Source organism: Antechinus flavipes, chromosome 6, assembly GCF_016432865.1.
Source record: "Antechinus flavipes isolate AdamAnt ecotype Samford, QLD, Australia chromosome 6, AdamAnt_v2, whole genome shotgun sequence".
Taxonomy (NCBI): Eukaryota; Metazoa; Chordata; class Mammalia; order Dasyuromorphia; family Dasyuridae; genus Antechinus; species Antechinus flavipes.
Genome location: NC_067403.1, coordinates 138,359,534 through 138,378,470, shown reverse-complemented (window position 1 = coordinate 138,378,470; position 18,937 = coordinate 138,359,534). Strand labels below are relative to the sequence as shown.

Sequence of the window (18,937 nt, the reverse complement as noted above, 5' to 3'; positions counted from 1 at the left end):
CCAGTCTGACAGGTGTATAGTGGTATCTCAGAGTTGTCTTAATTTGCATTTCTCTGATTAATAATGACTTGAAGCCTTTTTTCATATGGCTAGAAATAGTTTCAATTTCTTCAGCTGAAAATTGTCTGTTCATATTCTTTGACCATTTATCAATTGGAGAATGGCTTGATTTCTTATAAATTAGAATCAATTCTCTATATATTTTGGAAATGAGGCCTTTATCAGAAACTTTGGCTGTAAAAATGTTTTCCTAATTTATTGCTTCCCTTCTAATCTTGTCTGCATTAGTTTTGTTTGTACAAAAACCTTTCAATTTGATATAATCAGAATTTTCTATTTTGTGATCAGTAATGATCTCTAGTTCTTCTTTAGTCATAAATTCCTTCCTCTTCCACAGGTCTGAGAGGTAAACTATCCTATGTTCCTCTGATTTATTTATAATCTCATTCTTTATGCCTAGGTCATGAACCCATTTTGACCCTATCTTGGTGTATGTTGTTAAGTGTGGGTCAATGCCTAGTTTCTGCCAAACTAAGTTTCCAATTTTCCCATCAATTTTTGTCAAACAGTGAGTTCTTATCCCAAAAGCTGGGGTCTTTGGGTTTGTCAAACACTAAGTATTAAAGTTATTGGCTGTTTTGTCCTTTGAACCCAACCTATTCCACTGATCAACTAGTCTATTTCTTAGCCAATACCAAATGGTTTTGGTAACTGCCGCTTTATAATATAATTTTAGATCTGGTACAGCTAGGCCACCTTCATTTGATTTTTTTTTTCATTAATTCCCTTGAAATTCTTGACCTTTTGTTTTTTCATATGAACTTTGTTGCTATATTTCTAGGTCATTAAAATCATTTTTTGGGAGTCTGATTGGTATAGTGCTAAATAAATAGATTAATTTAGGTAGTATTGTCATCTTTATTATATTTGTTCACCCTATCCAAGAGCATTTAATACTTTTCCAATTGGTTAGATCAGAGGAAAGCTACTTCCAAGTAAATTCTTTAAGACTTCACAGAAGTTTCCTGCCTGTTGAGATTCGGAGTTTCCTACAATCTGGACTTCCTCCATACATTCTAAATAATTTTTTTTTTGAAATCTTAAATGATGACTTTAATACTGAGGGAGAAAAGGGTTTAACTTAGAAATTACATTCTTTGACTTTAACAAATAAAGTATTAATTGAGGGTTCAAATATTGCCATGTACTATATTTGAGACTGTAATTGTGAAGTAATTTGCTCAAAAGTAATTGGCATCCATTACATCTGGAAAAAATAAGAGGAACAAGTAAATCTGCTTGAGTTCCTTTCAGTGATACAGAACCCAATCTCTCCATGTTTACCTGTACTATGAGACTCTCTTTTATGGCCTCCCAAAAGTTTGATAAAGAGTATCCAGCCACATACTCACAAACTCACACAACAAAGGTTTTGTGTTAAAATCCTTTGATTTCTCCTGATCTCTAGAGTTCTAATGGATGCTTTGATCATGGACTTTTCCTTCTTTACCCTTCCATATGAACAACTCTTTTTTCTGTCATATTTTTGATGACATCCTTTAGCTTATTTTTTTCCTCTAGAATTTCTCAATAATACTGAGTTGCAGCCTTCTCAAGCCCATCATTCACCTTTCCATTTCCCACTCTGTGATGCTGTTTTTTAGTTCTTTGGAGGTACAGGGGTTCTTGATTCCAGTGCATACTGCCAACCATACATCAACATAGCAATATTCAAGGAAATTTCAAAATAATTGTGTGAATTAGAGGGGAGAATCTGGTACATACAAAAATTAGCAGAAAGATAAATTATTTTATTTAAATGTTTCACATTGTTACTTTAATTCATTTGATCTTGAATACTAGAATTATAAAATTGCCTCTAGTTGCAATTTTTCTTTCTCCTAAAATATAGCTAAATTTCTTTCATGCATTATTCCATTCCTGACATGGCATTTTACAGCATTCTGGTCATTTTCTGCTCCTACTCCCTTCTTTTCTAAAGCCGCTCTGAATTCTGGAATAGTCCTTGTTTTTTCTGGCCATTAGTAAGCATAACTAATGGATTGGGCGCTAAACTAAAAGTAAAACATTGCTATTTGCTGACTGAGTGAAATTGGTCAAACCCCTAAATCTTTCATGCTTCCATTTCCCTATCTGCCAAGTGCTGTATGATTATGAGTCCTGGAACAACACAATCTCTCAGAATTAAAGTTTCAGCTGACTCCCAAAAGCCAATGGAGAGGCATATGGTAAGCATATACTAGCTATAGCATATTTCAAATGATGATGTACTTACAAGAAAAAGTATATCATCGAGAAAATGTATGACTAGAAAAGAAGGTGGACCAAGCATGTGATGATAAGGGACAACAGATGAACAGCCCAAATGCTGGTACCCATAATCATGTATAAGTTTTCTGCAGAGGATTTAAGAGTGTGGTGCAGTTTTTACTATTGGAGGGACTGTCCAAATCAAGGAGGTGACAGATTGAAGTATGTGAAGGAAAAAAATTTCCCCCTTTTCCCCCCCAGTTCATAGGGATGTTGCAAGGATGAATATAATCATCTGTGTAAAATGAATTGAGATTCCTAAGGAGGAAAAGTTGCCTGCATGTAAGAGCCACTAATAGACACTTTTATAGAGGTGACATTAATACAAGGCATTGTCATTTCTTGTTTTGGTGTTTCCTACAACAGAATTTTAGGTTTGAACATAAGAAAAATTCTTTCATATCCAAAGGCATTAGAGTGAGTTACCATGGGAATTCTTTTTCCTTGGAGATTTTAAAGAGCAGAAAACTTTCATCTCTCTGGGTGTGTTTCATCTGGTCCTGCTTGAAAAAATAGATGTGCTCTCCAAGGTCTTTCATAGACATATTTTTCTGTCATTTTCCTCTTCAAAATTCTGCCCATATTTAAGTCTTCTGATGCAAATAATTAACTTAATAATTCCATACTCCTTTTAGCTGCTTTTCTCCTAACTTTGACTGACTTACATTTCAAAGTGGCAATCTGGTTGTTTTGCCAATGCCCACTTTCCTTTTGCTTTCAAATGATCCATGCATGCCATTTGTAATGAGAGCCTTTTCAAAATTGCTTTTGGTGGGGGAGGGGGAGAAAAGGGGAGAACACTATTCAAGGCACTACTAGGTCTAATGTCTTAGTATTTTTTCCTTTGAATTCCTTAGTTGATTGTAATTTGTTGATTTGCCACAGTTGGAAATCTGCTTTCTCTAGAGCAGTTCCATGCAAAGTAGTTTTGCAACAAGGTTAAGGGATATCATATTCAAGGGTCTGATTCTCTACTAGTAGTATCTCAGACCCATTTAGGTAATGAAAATAAATTACCTAGCCATGACTGTGTGTGCATGTGTGCAAATACGCAAATTTATATTAAAATGGGCATTATACAAAAATATATTGATGTCTAATATAACTTTTGATATGCAAATTATCAAGCTATTTTATCTCTAGGAAAAAATCCCTATAACATACATTGGAATTTGTATTTAAATTCAAACCAATGCATTTTTAAAACACCATACTGATACTCTTTTTACACTATTCTGAAAATGATGACCATTCTCTTTCTGCTTATCTCTAGGACATATATGCAAAATAATTTCCACATGTATTTTAAAAGAAACATCACATACTATTAGGCTTCCCCCCTCCTCCCACATCACAGTTTTATATGCTAGAAGCTTAGTAAAAAGCATGTTTAAGAAATGCTCTTTTAAGGTATATTCCCTGAGATAAAGAATTTTTTAAAGTTCTTTTTGCTTACCCTGTGCCACTATTGCTATCTATCCCTTCAACAAAATTACCATGCATTTATGTGAAAAATAAAAACCAGAAAAGAAGGAACTTTGAATATCCCAAAGATTTTTCTGGAAGTTAAAGATAGACAATTGCAGGCAATAGAACTCTTCTTGTTATCCTTGAACCAGAAGAGACACTGTACACAAAAAGATCATTTTGAGACATATTGAAGAATTTCACAGAAGTCATTTGACCTCTTTGCCTAAGTTCCTTCAATTATAAAATGAAGGATTCAGACATGACATCTAAAGTCCCTATTAGCTCTAAAATTTTATGATTCTGTGTCAGAATTTCTAGAATTCTTTCTTGAGACTTTTCTGCCTTTTTAAAATTTAATTTTATTACATAATTTTTTCCTCAGTTACATTTAAAACAAATTTTTTCACATTTATTTTTAATATTTTTGAGTTCTAGGTACTTTCCCTTATTCCCACCTATAATTAAGAAACAAATGTGAAGTTATGCAAAACATTTCCACAAAATTGACTTCTATCTTGATAGAAAATACAGAGGAAAAGATATAAAGACTTGAAAGAAAAACCAAACAAACAAAAAAGCATGTTTCCTTACTTTTCTTCTCTTCACCAATCCCCAGGCAGGTGGACTTTTTTTAGGAGGAAGAAAATGATGGAGGAAGAAATATAATTGAATGGAGATGTGGAGATGGGGTAGCAGCAGTATTTTTTCCTGGGCCATAAGACATGCTGAAATTGAGTTATTTGGTATTTTTATACGTGTGTGATACAGAAACACTTATACCAAAAGGTTCCTTTTAACTCTTTGTTGATTCAAAGATTGTAAGTCAACAGAAGAAGCTATATGTGTCTTAAGCTGCACCATGATACACTATAGAACCATATACCTTGCAGAGTTTTGTGTATTTTGAATTACCGTAGTTGAAGGCAGTGTTTTGATCTGAAGATGGGATTTTGAATAGTCTTTTTGCAAAAATAGAATTCAGTCATAGTGAAGATTTGGTTCTCCCTTTCTTGTTTATTGCTTTGGAGTTATTTTCTTCATTCTTTTTTTGCCCATTGTCCTTTTAGTATCTCTGCCATTTATGCTTTTAAATTATATACACCCGCTAGAACAGGATTCTTTGTTTTGGTTTTCTGTGGCATTAAGCCTAACATAACAAACATACCTACAGTATTATGTAGATGTATAAAAATAAGTAAATGATTCCTAGTACTCCAAAGATGATCGATCTTATTTGCATTAACAAATAATACTGTGTTCTCCTTTTCCTTGTTTCTTTGACATCTCACAATGGTTTTATTTTTCCAATATATTTGAATTTTGGCTCACAGGATAATTAGGTCATAAATGTAATATTTCAGAATTGTTATATAGATTTAAATTTTTCTAATTTAATATTAACTCTCAAGTAATTCAAAAAAATGAGATATTCCAGTGGTTGTGAGCATTTCTTCTATGACCAAAGAATGCAATTCTTCAGCTTAGTCTCTGACAGTCATGATGAGTTTGCTATAGGCAAGAAAAGTCATTGCCTGTTCTTCCATAAAAAGCCTCTATGAGATTTGCAAGGCAAGCAAGACAGATATGCAAAGCCATTGGGACTTCATAGCAAGCATCTTTTGAAATAACTTTAAATAGCTTGGAGTTATCTGTTTGCCATGATAAGGCACTTCTAGATGGCTCTAGTGGAGGATGTAAGAAATCAGGACTTATTAAATTAGCAATAGAAAATATGGCCTAACTCTCAACATCATAGTTATATGAACTTGGATGTGTTATTTGGTTTTTTTAACAGGAATAAAACATTTGGAATCAGATTCACTTGAAAATATTTTAACTTAACTATTATCACATTTAAAAATGGTATTCATATTTTTTCCCAAGCCATTTATGACTTTTTCAGTTTAAAAAAAAGTCTTAGCCTGGAAGTTGATGAAAATGACATGTAGAAAGGAGCAGATTACTTGTGTGTTATTCAGTTGTTCAGCCTCCCTGTTAAAAAAAAAAAAAAAAAAACAACCTATCAAAACAACAATCAAAACCCTGTCTTTGGGGCAGGCAGGGAATACTTGGCAATCTCACCCAAGTAGATAAATGTTAATTGGCATAGGCCACTTAACTTTTTGTCAGTCTCTCTAGGGAGAGTACCAACTACCCGGTATGACTTTATGATGAACCCACTGCTAACACATATGTTGTAATCAGGAGTAAGGAATATTGCTCCACAAAATTCCCATGTCAGTTCTGCATTGCTCACATCCTTTGCCATTACAAACTAGGTATTAGAGTAGGGTTGATATTCCTCCCCCCAAGTTCTGTGAATTTATTAATATAATATAATATAAAACAGATGTTTTCCTTTACCCATTGAAGTCCTTCCATCCCTTAGTGGACAATTATGAAAAATGGATTCAAAAGAAATTTATCATCCGGTGGCACATCTTGGAATTTACAGAATTGGGATAATAAGGAACAGTCTTGTTAGAACCTTTGAGAATCCATATTACCTTCATGCTGTTATGAAGCATTAAACTAGATTTTTAATGGAACATATATTTTTTCTTTTCTTTTTTGAGACTGAGTTTTCCTGTTATATAGAGACTGCATGTATAATGGTCACTCACAGGCCCCATTGCAACTGCAGTTAGCTAGACTTTGACCCACTCTGTTTTCGGTCTAAGCTAGTTTGCCCCTTTCCTTAGGAAGCCTTCTCCAGCTTCGAGAGATCATATTGGTATTAGATTTAGTGCAAACACCTGAGTTACATTAGCTTTACTATAGCTCAAAACTCTTGAGTTAAAACAATTTAGTAATGTTGGATTCTTCAAAAGCAGAGAGAATTTACTATCACATCTGGCTGGAACATTTACATTTGAAGATTCTATTATGATTCTTTTCACTCAATCAATTAATAGATTTTTATCAAGCATCAATTATGTACCAGACATTGTGCTAAGTGTGGGAGATACAAAAAAGAAACAAGAGACAGTCTTTGTCCTGAAAGAGGTTAAAATCTAAATGTGAGGAGAAGACATGCAAACACATATATACAAAGCAAATATATGTGGGTATGCGCAGGTATGATAAGTAGAAAATAGTTGAAAGTGAAGGTGTTAGAATTAAGAGTAGTAGGGGAAAGCTTCTTGTAAAAATTGGAATTTTAGTTTGAATTGGAAGGAAGCCAGGGAAGTCAGTTGGCAGAATTGAAGAGAGAGGTTATTTTAAGAAAAGGGTAAATAGAGAAAATGCTAGGTGAGAGATGGAGTGCCTTATTTATAGAATAACAAGATCACCAGTGTCACTGTATTGAATTTGAGGAATAGAGTATAAGATGATTGGAAAATAGGTGGGAGCAAGGTTATGAAGGACTTTGAATGTCAAATAGGATTTTTCTTGATTTCTGGTGCTGTCAAAAGTAGTAGTTACTGAACTCCCAGTATTCAGAATTCCCATTGTTTTATGGATGAATTCTTACTGAAAAAAGAAAGAGATCCCAACACAGTGGAATAGGTGGTCATAAGATGGGAATTTATTGAGGAGTCTGAGAATCATTTTTCATCAGTCTTAAGAGAAGCGTGTATTTTCTTGTAGGGGTTACAAATGCCAGATGATTTAATAATCATAATACCTCTAATTTATACCACACCCTTTGCTGAGGAGTTCAAAGTACTTTATAGATTTTGTTTTGATCCTCAGAAGCAGGAAGTTACAGATTCTGTGCCACACACATATACACCATCTTTTTGCTTTGCCTCTTTTTTGGTGAGCCACTTGGCTTCTCTCCCCATTTTGTGTATGGTTGCCTCTAAACCAGAAGTTAACACTGGAGCAACTTCAAATAACAATTCCTTCAAGTTCTCTGTAGCGGGTTGTTCAGAAATCCTCTGCTATCTAACTATGTAAGGTGGTAAAGCATCCCAAATATTCATTTTTGTCTTCAGCTTACTCCTAACTTCCTACATTTGTATTCCAAGTCCACCTGTGTGCTTTTGGGGAAGTCTGACTTTTTATAGCTTATCTGTAATGTGGGAACAATAGTACATAAACTATGTACATCAGAGGATTATTGTGAAGAAAGCCCTTTGTAAACCTTAAAACACTACATAGGTTAATTTGTTATATAAAAGTAGTTACATGGTTCAATGTATAGAGTATTGGATCTTGAGTCAAAAAGACAACTTCAAATTTGGCCTCAGACACTAGCTATGTGACTGGGCAACTCGCTTAAAGTCTGCTTTGCTTTCCTCAAATGGACAGAAGAGGCAGATGAGAACAATTTGATCCAGTGGCCATGAAATTGGCTGAAGCAGGTACTGTGGAGTATTTAGAGTTTGGTTAGGTTTTAAAGATGCCAGTGTAATCCAGTGCATTCTGACTTTTGTCTTGCCATTGGGTATCAATGATTCTGGAATTGTGCAACTGTCTCTTTAAATCCAATTCACACATGAGTCAAGATATCACCGCATAATATCATCAGTCCTTCTCAAAAATGAAGGATGAACAACCTCAAATATATAATGGACATATTTAAAGTACCTATGATATGAGGATCAAATGAGGTAATATTTGTAAAGTGCTTAGCACAATACTTAGCACATAGAAGGCACTTAATTAATGCTTGCTCCCTTCCTGCCCCTCATCCTGCTATTTAATTCAGTTCCACAAAAATGCATCAAGTACCTACCACATTTCAAGCCATATTCTGAGTCCTTTGCTAGCTCACATATCCAACTTAATTAAATTCTTCTTTTTTATTATAGCTTTTTATTTACAAGATATATGCATAGGTAATTTTTCAGCATTGACAGTTACAAATCCTTTTGTTCCAACTTTTTCCCTCCTTCCCCCGACCCCGTCCCCCAGATGGCAGTTGACCGATACATATTAAATATGTTAAAGTATATGTTATATATAGGACTGCTTGCCATCTTGGGGGGGGGGAGGAGGAAGGGAGGGGAAAAAACGAAACATAAGTGATTGCAAGGGATAATGTTGTGTAAAAATTATCCTGGCATGGATTCTGTCAATACAAAGTTATTATTAAATAAAATTAAATAAAAAAAATAAAGTATATGTTAAATACAGTATATATATATATATATATATATACATATACATACATATATATATACATACATGTCCATACAATTATTTTGCTGTATAAAAAGAGTCAGACTTTGAAATCGTGTACAATTAGCCTGTGAAGGAAATCAAAAATGCAGGCAGACAAAAATAGAGGGATTGGGAATTCTATGTAGTGGTTTATAGTCATCTTCCAGAGTTCTTTCCCTGGGTGTAGCTGATTCAGTTCATTTCTGCTCTATTGGAACTGATTTGATTCATCTCATTGTTGAAAAGGACCACGTCCATCAGAATTGATCATCATATAGTATTGTTGAGGTATATAATGATCTCCTGGTCCTGCTCATTTCACTCAGCATCAGTTCATGTAAGTCTCTCCAAGCTTCTCTGTATTCATCCTGCTGGTCATTTCTTACAGAATAATAATATTCCATAACATTCATATACCACAATTTATTCAGCCATTCTTCAATTGATGGGCAGCCACTCAGTTTCCAGTTTCTGGCCATTACAAATAGGGCTGCCACGAACATTCTTGCACATATAGGTCCCTTTCCCTTCTTTAGTATCTCTTTGGGATATAAGCCCAGTAGTAACATTGCTGGATCAAAGGGTATGCACAGTTTGATAACTTTTTGAGAAATTGCTCTCCAGAATGGCTGGATGTATTTACAGTTCCCTTAATTAAATTCTTTATAAAATTATCATAAGATCTTAGAAGTGAACTGAAAGTCTCTCACTTCATAAATAAGGAACAGGATCCTAATTTATATAAGTTGCCTCAGATCACATAACTTGGCAAAAGTCTGATGTGGACTTCATATCTGAACCTCCTTTGCTTCCAAGGCACTATCCATGATACTGCTCTTTACCCTTTTACATTACCTGAAAAACCAGGTATTCTGAGGTGAAAATTGTATCTTTTTGAAATAGAAATGGAAGGAATATTTGGAAAGAGAAAAGAGGCAAGGGAATAAAGGAAAGTAGATTTTTGGTTCAACATAACAAACAACTTTACAGCATAAGACTGATGCTTTGAAAGTATTCAAAATACTGCTATAGAACTACAGAAAACACCTGATCATCATTATCTGATCATCAATGCTGACTAATACCTTTAAAAAGATGAAAAATTCACTCATATCAAAATGCATATTATTATTAGCCCCTACTAGACTGTGAGTTCCATTAGAGGCAAGTACTATTTTTGCTTTACAATGCTTGGCACGATATAGACATTTAACTTGACTCAAACCAGGGAAGAATGGATATTAAAAATTCAGAATTATTTTCTGAATCAGGACATTTAAAACACAAACTCAATTCCATCATAAATTTACAGAGACGCTTTCTTTTTTTTCTCCTTTCATCCTCTCCTCCTCCCTTAAGCAGGCTATGGTTAAGCAAGGATTTATTTATGTATACATATGTAGATATATGCATACACACATATGCGCACATATCCCCCCTCCCCCCATATACATACACACATACCTTTCCTATCTCTGCTAACTCTATCCATGGATCCTTATCTACTTCCCTCATGCTTTGTTTCCCCATCTACCCATCCCTTCCCCCTTATTTTTTTCTAGATTTTGGAGGATGTTATACCCTTCATGGTACATATTGCTTATTTAACCTATTCCTGATGTTAGCAGGTTTTTAGAATTACAAGCCTTCTTCCCCCTCTAATGACTCTGTGTCTATTCATCATCTGTACCTCATTACTATTTTTAGAAATTACTATTTTTATCTTAACTCTGTCCTAATCTTTCTTTTGAGCTACCTTATTGCTGATGTTTATCTTAAACATATGCTATGCATTTCTATGTAAAAAACAAACCATTTGTCCACGTTAAGTTCCTTGAAATTGATGTTTGATAATTGGCTCTTATGTGTTTAAATATTCTATTGAGTTCAGGTTTGGTTGATAGAAAATCCTGAAAATCTTGTTGAATGTCCATTTTTTCTCATTCAATATTATGAATAATTTTGTTGGAGATGATATTTTTATATGCAGGCCTTATTCTTTTGATTGTTAGTAGATGTGATTCCAGGACCTGTGGCCTTTTATTGTGGCCGCTTGGTAATCTAATATAGCATGGGGAACCATTATAGGTTCTTCACAATGAAATAACATAAAAAAGATGAGATTTCAAAAGGGGACAACAACATGTGAAAAAACACTTTTCCTTGAGTTGTATGAAATCATTGTTCCTTAATTTACAATCATCTTTTATGTTATTACTTCTATCAATCTGTAATCTCATAGCAATGGTGTTTTCTCCAGGGTGCACATTACAGCCTGTTATATCTTTGTATATTGTGTGACCCTTGACCATATTGTCTCATGAAACCAATGTGTGAATAGCAAAGGAACATAGAGACCATCTATTCTTGATTCCCTTCATTTTGATACATGCCCAACCTTCCTTCTTTTTGTAACAAACATTGTATGACTTCACTTATGTAACCTCTTTGTTGGTAATAATACTGTATCTTGCAGTGTTTTCCATGTCCCTTTTTATTGTATTTTGGGAAACCTGCAACTTTAGCTCACTAGGACCTCTGCTATTTTACAACTTGCAAATATATAGTATTATAGGAAAAATATGGAAGTTAAATGATGGGTTTCTATTTAAGGGATAAGTTTCAAGTCGTTAAAATCACTGAGCAATTATTTCTCCCAAAGAGTCCATCCTGTATTTCCTTTTTTCTTCATTTCTGGGCCTACTACATTGTTTACTTGCATTGTTTATTTTGTCCCAGGGAAGGATATGTATATGTAACACATATACATATGCACTTGTACTTACACATATATATTATGTGTGTATATATAAATATATATAAAATGTGCATGTACATATATATACACACATATACTCACATGCATATATGCATATATATATATAGTACACACATGTATGTATATATGAACACAATGTCTTTCCAAACTATATATAATAATTCAAAATTCTTAAGCATTCTTCATCCACTGAAGTTTTTCCTTCGTGGATAATTAGGTCAAACTCTTTTATGGTTTATGAATCTCATTTAGAAAGTTTGGCAGCATGCCAAATCTTTAACACAGGAGAATCTGGAAGACCCTATCATCTATGGGGAATCCTTTTTTTTTTTCTTTCCATCATGTATTGGACATCCCTCAGGACACCTTAATATAATAATCAGAAATTTAATGACAAGTCTGGAGGACAAATGACCAATCACTTTGCTAGTTTCCTTAGAAGTCATTTAATTCAGCCCCTTCATTTTGTAGCTGAACAAATGGAGGAATAGCAATGTGAAATGCCTTGATCAAGGTCAAACAGGTAGTAAGTGTCCTCATTGGAATATGAGCCCATATTTCCTAATTTTTGGGGCCAATGCTATTTCCTGCTATACTATTATTACCTCTTGAAATAGAGGGTCATTCTCTATTGGCACATACTTCAAGGAGTCCTCTCTGATTTTTATACAGGTGGGGGTGAGGAAGGAATGGGAAGGTACCCAGAGGTGAAGAGCCTTCACAGTGATGTTTTCTTCTACTTAACTAAATGCCTTTTTATGGACAACAACCCAAAAGTCCAGTGGAAGCGCCTGCCCTCACCTTCTTGCTTGTTGTTACTCAGTCATGTCTGACTTTTCATGGCCCAGGGGTTTGCCATTTCATTCGTCAGCTCATTTTACAAATGAGGAAACTGAGGCAAATAGGATCTAGTGACTTGAACTCAGGTCTTCCTGACTCCAGGGCTGGCACTCTATTCACTGTTTCATCTGTCCCCATCATTGCTTCCTCAAGAGCCACTTTTACTTATTTTACTACCTCTACAAAGCTCTACTGAGAGATTTCATTGAACAACAAAAGTGAGCCTGTTATCTCAAAAGATTACAGCTGGGTGGCCCAAAGTCTTGGGGTTCTACAATGCTGGAAAGAGTTAGTATAGATTATGCCCACTTCTAGAGGACCAGAGTACAGAGAAGACCCACAAATGTAGACAAAATATAAAATATTGTCTATTAGCACAGTTTTCATTAAAGAGAGAATTTAATTTACAAATTTAATTTCAAACTTCTGAATATACCTAATTAGAGGTTTATAGTTAAAGAAACTTTAGATGTGCTTTGAGTAATGAGATTGTGGGTAGTGATAGAGATCAAATGATATAATTTGGGTAAAGCAAACTTTAAAGTTCTAGACTGTAAATGTTAGCCATTATTAGCATTATTATTAAAGGATTATACAAAGTATTTTTATTATGTCCATACCTACCAATGTTCAGATATATATTGTACATTTAAATATGAATATGTCCCTAAAATTTAATAAAAATTCCAGATCAAGTCAAATCATTAATTAAATAAATCTGTATACTGTGTAGAATCTTGTACTAATTGACTTAATAATGACATGTCCATTCCTTTTTTCACAGCTGTATGTCAACCCAGATGCAAGCATGGCGAATGTATAGGACCGAACAAATGCAGATGTCATCCTGGATACTCAGGGAAAACCTGCAATCAAGGTAGGAACAGAGTTTGATGTGCATAAATAAAAACACCCAGCCCTTTACAAAAGAAACTGCCATTTCCTTTATGATTTTAGTGGTAGTTCCTTTTCAAAGTTTGATCATTTCCTAAATAACATTTAGCAACCCACATCTGATAGTCTGCTAAAACAGAATAATAATAATTCCCATAAGTACATTAAAGGTTGTAAAATTCTCTACATTTATTATCGCATTTGCTCTTCACAACGACCCCTGTGAGATAGGTATTGTTATTGTGTCCATTTTATAGACAAAGGACTGAGATTGAAACATGTGAAGTGAAAAAGTCATATAGCTAGTAAGTGCTTAAAACAGCATTTTAATTTGAGTCTTGATTCAGAAGACTGTTCTTTCTTTCTTTCTTTTTTTTAAATAACAGCTTTTCATTTTTAAAATACATGCAAAGCTAGTTTTCAACATTCATCCTTGCAAAAAAAAAAAAAAAAACCCTGTGTTACAAGTTTTTCTCCCTCCCTTCTCCAAGATCTCCCTTTTTCAGATAATAAGCAATCCAGTATGTTCAGTTTTTTAATACATATTCCCACATTCATTATGTTGCACAAGAAAAATCAGATCAAAAAGGAAAAAAATTAGAAAGAAAAAAAGTAAGCAAACAATAACAAAAAAGGTGATTCACCTTCAGTCCCCACAATCCTTTCTCTGGATGCAGGTGCCTCTCTCTATTACAAGTCCACTGGAGTTGGCCTAATTCACCTTATTGTTGAAAAGAGCTTTGGAGGACTTGATTTCAAATTCTGATTCAATTAGGTCTCAGTTTCCTCAACTGTAAAATGAGGAGTTGGGATTAAATGGCCTCTGAGAACTATTTCAGATGTAACTCTGTGATGATAGTCCAGTTGTTTTTTGACCAGGTCTTAAAAAAGATTAAGTACTCTATCCCTTTGGTTCTTTTCTAAACATTTATATAAGTTTTGAAAGGCAGTATAGTGAAGTGGGAAGAATCCCACAGGAGGCCCAAGGTCTGGTTCTCCACAAGTTACTCTAGCTCTCTGGGTCTCAATTATCTTAGTTCTAAAATGGAAATAATGACACTTTGTCTTCCTTCTGATTCCTTTAGTATTCTTCAAATTCTAAGTTCTCTGATTCTCTAATTAAATCTGTGATGGACTTGCTGAAAAATGAACTATGCTCATCTCTCTCCCTTTTTTCCCTCTACTAGAATAGGTCTTTCATTTGATATAATTTACCCCATTTAACCTCCCCTTTCTTCTTCTCCCAGTACAATCATTTTTTCCATTCCTTAATTTCTTTTTTATATGATCACATTAGTCAACTTATAGCCACACCCTTTGTCTATGTATATACCCTTCTAATTGCCCCAACAAAGATATAATACTCAAGATGACACATATCATCTTCCCATGTGGAGATGTAAACAGTTTAATTAAAAAAAAAACAAAAGTTTTTTTTTCCTTTCCTGTTTACCTTTTTATGCTTCTCTTGAAGATCAATTTTTTTGTTCAGCTCTTGTCTTTTCAATAGAAATGATTGAAAATTCCTTATTGCATTGAATGTCCAACCTTCCCCCTGCTCAATTTTACAAGGTAGTTGATTTTTGGTTATAGATTAGGCTCTATTACCTTTGGAATCTCACATTCCAAGCCCTCCTTTCCTTTATTGTGGAAGCTGCTAGGTTCTGAATATTCCTGATTGTGACTCCTTGATATTTGAACTGTTTCTTTCTTGCAGTAGATTTTCTCTTTGACCTGATAATTCTGGAATTTAGATTCTTTCAATGACAATTTTATCCTCTGGTTCTAAGGATATCAAGGCAATTTTACTTGATGATTTCTTGAAAGATATTATTCAGGCTTTTTTTTTTTTTTATCATGGCTTTCAGGTAGTCCAATAATTCTTAAATTATCTCTCCTCAATCTGTTTTCCAGGTCAATTGTTTTTCCAATAAAATATTTTATATTTTCTTCTATTTTTTATTTTTTAAAATTTTGGTTGACTCATTGTGTCAGTCACTTCCATTGTTCAATTCCAATTTTTAATGAATTATTTTCTTGTTAGCTTTTTTTTTTTTTTTTTTTTTTTAACTTCCTTTTGCATTTGGCCAATTGTTCTTTTTAGGAGTTGTTTTGTTCAGTGGATTTTTTCCCCTCTATTTTTTCAATCCAATCTTTTATGGAGTTGTTTCTTTTTCTATTTGTTCAATTTTTATTTGTCCTACTTTTTAAGAGATGCTTTCTTCAGTATATTTTGTCCCATTTTGCCAAATTTATTTTCTAAGGAGTTGTATTCTTCAGTCAATTTCTATGCTTTCTTTTCTAAGCTGTTGGCTTCTCCTCCCCAAACTTCCATAATTCTCCTGCATAACTCTCATTTCTTTTCCCCATTTTTCTTCTTCCTCTCTTACTTGACTTTTAAAATCCTTTTTGAGCTCTTCCAAGAGAGGCTTTTGAGCTTGAGAGCAATTCTTGTCTATAGGCATTTTTCCCATTGCTATCCTCTAATGGGTTTGTATTCTGATCTGTCACCATGGTAACTTTCTATGGTCAGAGTTTTTTTTTTTGCTCATTTTAAAAATTGAACTTTGCTCCTAGGACATAGGGGAATTTGTTCCAAGATTTTTTTTTTAAAAAAAATTTTAACAGGGTCTTCTCACTGACAGTGCTGAGCTAGGATTGGGACTCGGGCTGGTAGTGCTTCAGGCTTTCTCACTATACTGGATTATCCTGGTCTAGTCCCACTTGTTGTGTTATGATTTGGGGGCTCACAATTTGCCTTTTGTAGTTGCATTGAAGGTCTTATAGCTGATCTGCTGAGCCATTGGCCCTCTGAGCTAGGACAGAGTAGCCAATGTTGTTGTACTTTGGCTATGAATCTTCTGCTAGATTCCTCCAGCTGGAGGATTGGCCACTTTCCTCTCTGCCCAAGTGAGACACAGACCTTTCCTGAAGTCTTTCCAAGATACTTTAAACTGGGAAATTATCTCACTCCCAACATTTGTGGGTTCTGACACTTCAAAATCTGTTCAGAGGCTTTATCTAGCATTGATTCTGAGGGAAGCTAGGGAGAGTTGAGGCAATGTCTTGGTTTTTCTCTGCCATCTTGATTCCATCCCCATGCTGATCAATAAAATTAGGATGTTTCCTTAAAGAAGCAATTAATCCAAAACATTTGTATCAAAAAATGTAGCATCTACTGTGTGCCAAAATACTAGGTACTAGAAATGCATATGTGAAGAATGATATAATTCCTTTTTAGATAGATAAGATAAATGCAGTTATATATGCATATAGATATACATATGCACAAACATACCCTCAAAGATAGATACCTGTAAATAGATAGTTTAAAAATACAAACACAAACGCATGTGCAAATTAAAATTGGAAGGAAAGCAGAAAACTGAGAAAAAAATTTAGTCAATCTCTCTGATAAAGACCTCATTTCTTAAATTTATGCAAAACTGAGTTAAAATATCTAAAAAATAAGTGTCATGGGGCATAGCTCAGTAGATACAGCTTCAGCCCTGAAGTCAGGAGGACCTGAGTTCAAATCCGACCTCAGACACTTAACATTTCCTAGCTGTGTGACCCTTGGCAAGTCACTTAACCCCAATTACCTCAGCCAAAAAAAAAAAAAAAAAAAAAGAAAAGAAAAGAAAAGAAAAAAAAAAGTCATTCCCTAATTGATAAATGCTCAAAGGATATAAACAGCACTTTTTAAAAGAAGAAATCAAAGTTATCTATAGTCATATAAAATATATGTATATGTATACATACATATATACACTTATACATACACACATACAGAGAGAGAGGGAGGGAGGGAGAGAGAAAAGTAAATGTCAGGGAATTAAATATAAGATGATTAAAGAAGATAGCTTTTTCTTGAAGTTTGGGGGAAAAGAGATATAAATGATGATAACTTGAAGGTATAATGGGGTCAAGTTAAGGTTTTCAAGGTTTGGGGAGGTCTGTATATATTCATATGCAGTAAGGACAAAGTCCCTGGATGAAGAAAAGAGTTAGAAATTATGGGGGAAAAAAGAATGGATGAAGAGAGAGATTGGAGGAGATGGAAAGGGATAAGATCAAAGGCAGAACTTAAAAGACAAAATGCCATCTCATTTCTCCCTCTCCTGAAAGGGAGGATAGGGTGCCAATGACTTGAGAAAGGAGGGAAAAGTTTTTATTCGACATAATGGGAGAGAGTATGATCAAAAGTCAATTTGGAAATTATAAGCTAATTGCTGGGAAGCAGTAAGGACCTACTTGAGAAGAAAAAAATAAAACCATGGCAAGAAGGGATAGAAAAAATATATATTTAAAATAACTGCAGAAGTAAGGAGGGGAAGGAAAGATAGAATTTGGACTTTAAAACAAAAAAAAGACCCAAACATTAAAAATTGTTTTTACAGGTAATTGGGGGGAATAAAATATTATTTTAAAAAAGAACTGCAGACAATATAAAATACTTGGGAGTCTACTTGGCAAGACAAATAAAATTTATTTGGAAGAACAAAAGGTCAAGAATATCAAGGGAATCAGTGAAAAAAAATGTGAAGGAAGGTGGCCTGGAAGTACCAGATTTCAAACTACATTTCAAAGGGATAATCATGAAAACAATCTGGTACTGGCTAAGAAATAGAGTGGTAGATTAGTGAAATATATTAAGTACATAATATACAGTAGTAACTGGCTATAGTAATTGAGTGTTTGATAAACCCAAAGATCCAAGCTTTGGGGTCAAGAATTCACCATTTGAGCAAAATTGCTGGGGAATGAAGATCATTTTGTTAGAAACTAGGCATAAAACAAACATTTCACATTACATACAAAGTTTGATTATATATAATCAAAATAGGTAAATGACTTAGACACAAATGATTATATCACAAGTATTTTAGCTGATGCTAAGCAAAGACATCAACTAATGACATCAACTTGCATATGGTGTTAGATTTTATTAGAATCAACTACAAAGGTACAACAATAAAACAGTTATGGTGATGGTGATGATAACAATAGTGACAATAATGATAGAAAATATTTATATAATATTTTAAGCTTTATAGAATGCCTCATGTAGAATATCTCATTTGATCTGTATCATAACCATATTACAGTAATAATAACGTCTAATCTTAATATAGCACATTGAAGTTTACATAAAGTATTTACTGGTAATTTGTATTTTAGAAATGATATATCTGAGTCTTAGGGAACTTACATGATATACATACGTGTGATCAAACTGAAGATCTAAGATATCTTTAAAATTAAAGCTATACTGCTTGAGCTTTTAGGATGTGATATGTAGCCATACTCAGTTTTTTTATGCTTATATTTTCCATAGTTACATGGCTTGCTTATATGTGAAATGGCATGTTTTCCCACATACTTGAAAATAGGTTTCACTAGGTTTTCTTTAGTTTTTGATCACTTAATCCTATTTCTTTGGCATGATGGTATTGATGAATTAATGAGAAATTCGTAAGTTCAGTTGTCACAATTATTCATAACTATTGA

The 18,937-nt window shown here is 33.9% G+C and overlaps 2 protein-coding genes across 7 annotated transcripts in view; one reads left to right on the top strand and one right to left on the bottom strand.

Moving 5' to 3' along the window:
• TBCK (TBC1 domain containing kinase) overlaps window positions 1-18,937 on the bottom strand; it is a 640,231-nt gene that overhangs the window by 127,429 nt on the left and 493,865 nt on the right. The gene's annotated exons all lie outside the window — the stretch shown is intronic.
• NPNT (nephronectin) overlaps window positions 1-18,937 on the top strand; it is a 117,878-nt gene that overhangs the window by 38,171 nt on the left and 60,770 nt on the right. For all 6 annotated transcript variants that reach the window (XM_051967436.1, XM_051967433.1, XM_051967434.1 and 3 more), the window contains one exon: window positions 13,317-13,409. In XM_051967436.1, coding sequence (XP_051823396.1) covers window positions 13,317-13,409 — 93 coding nt within the window. The remainder of the gene's footprint in view (window positions 1-13,316; window positions 13,410-18,937) is intronic.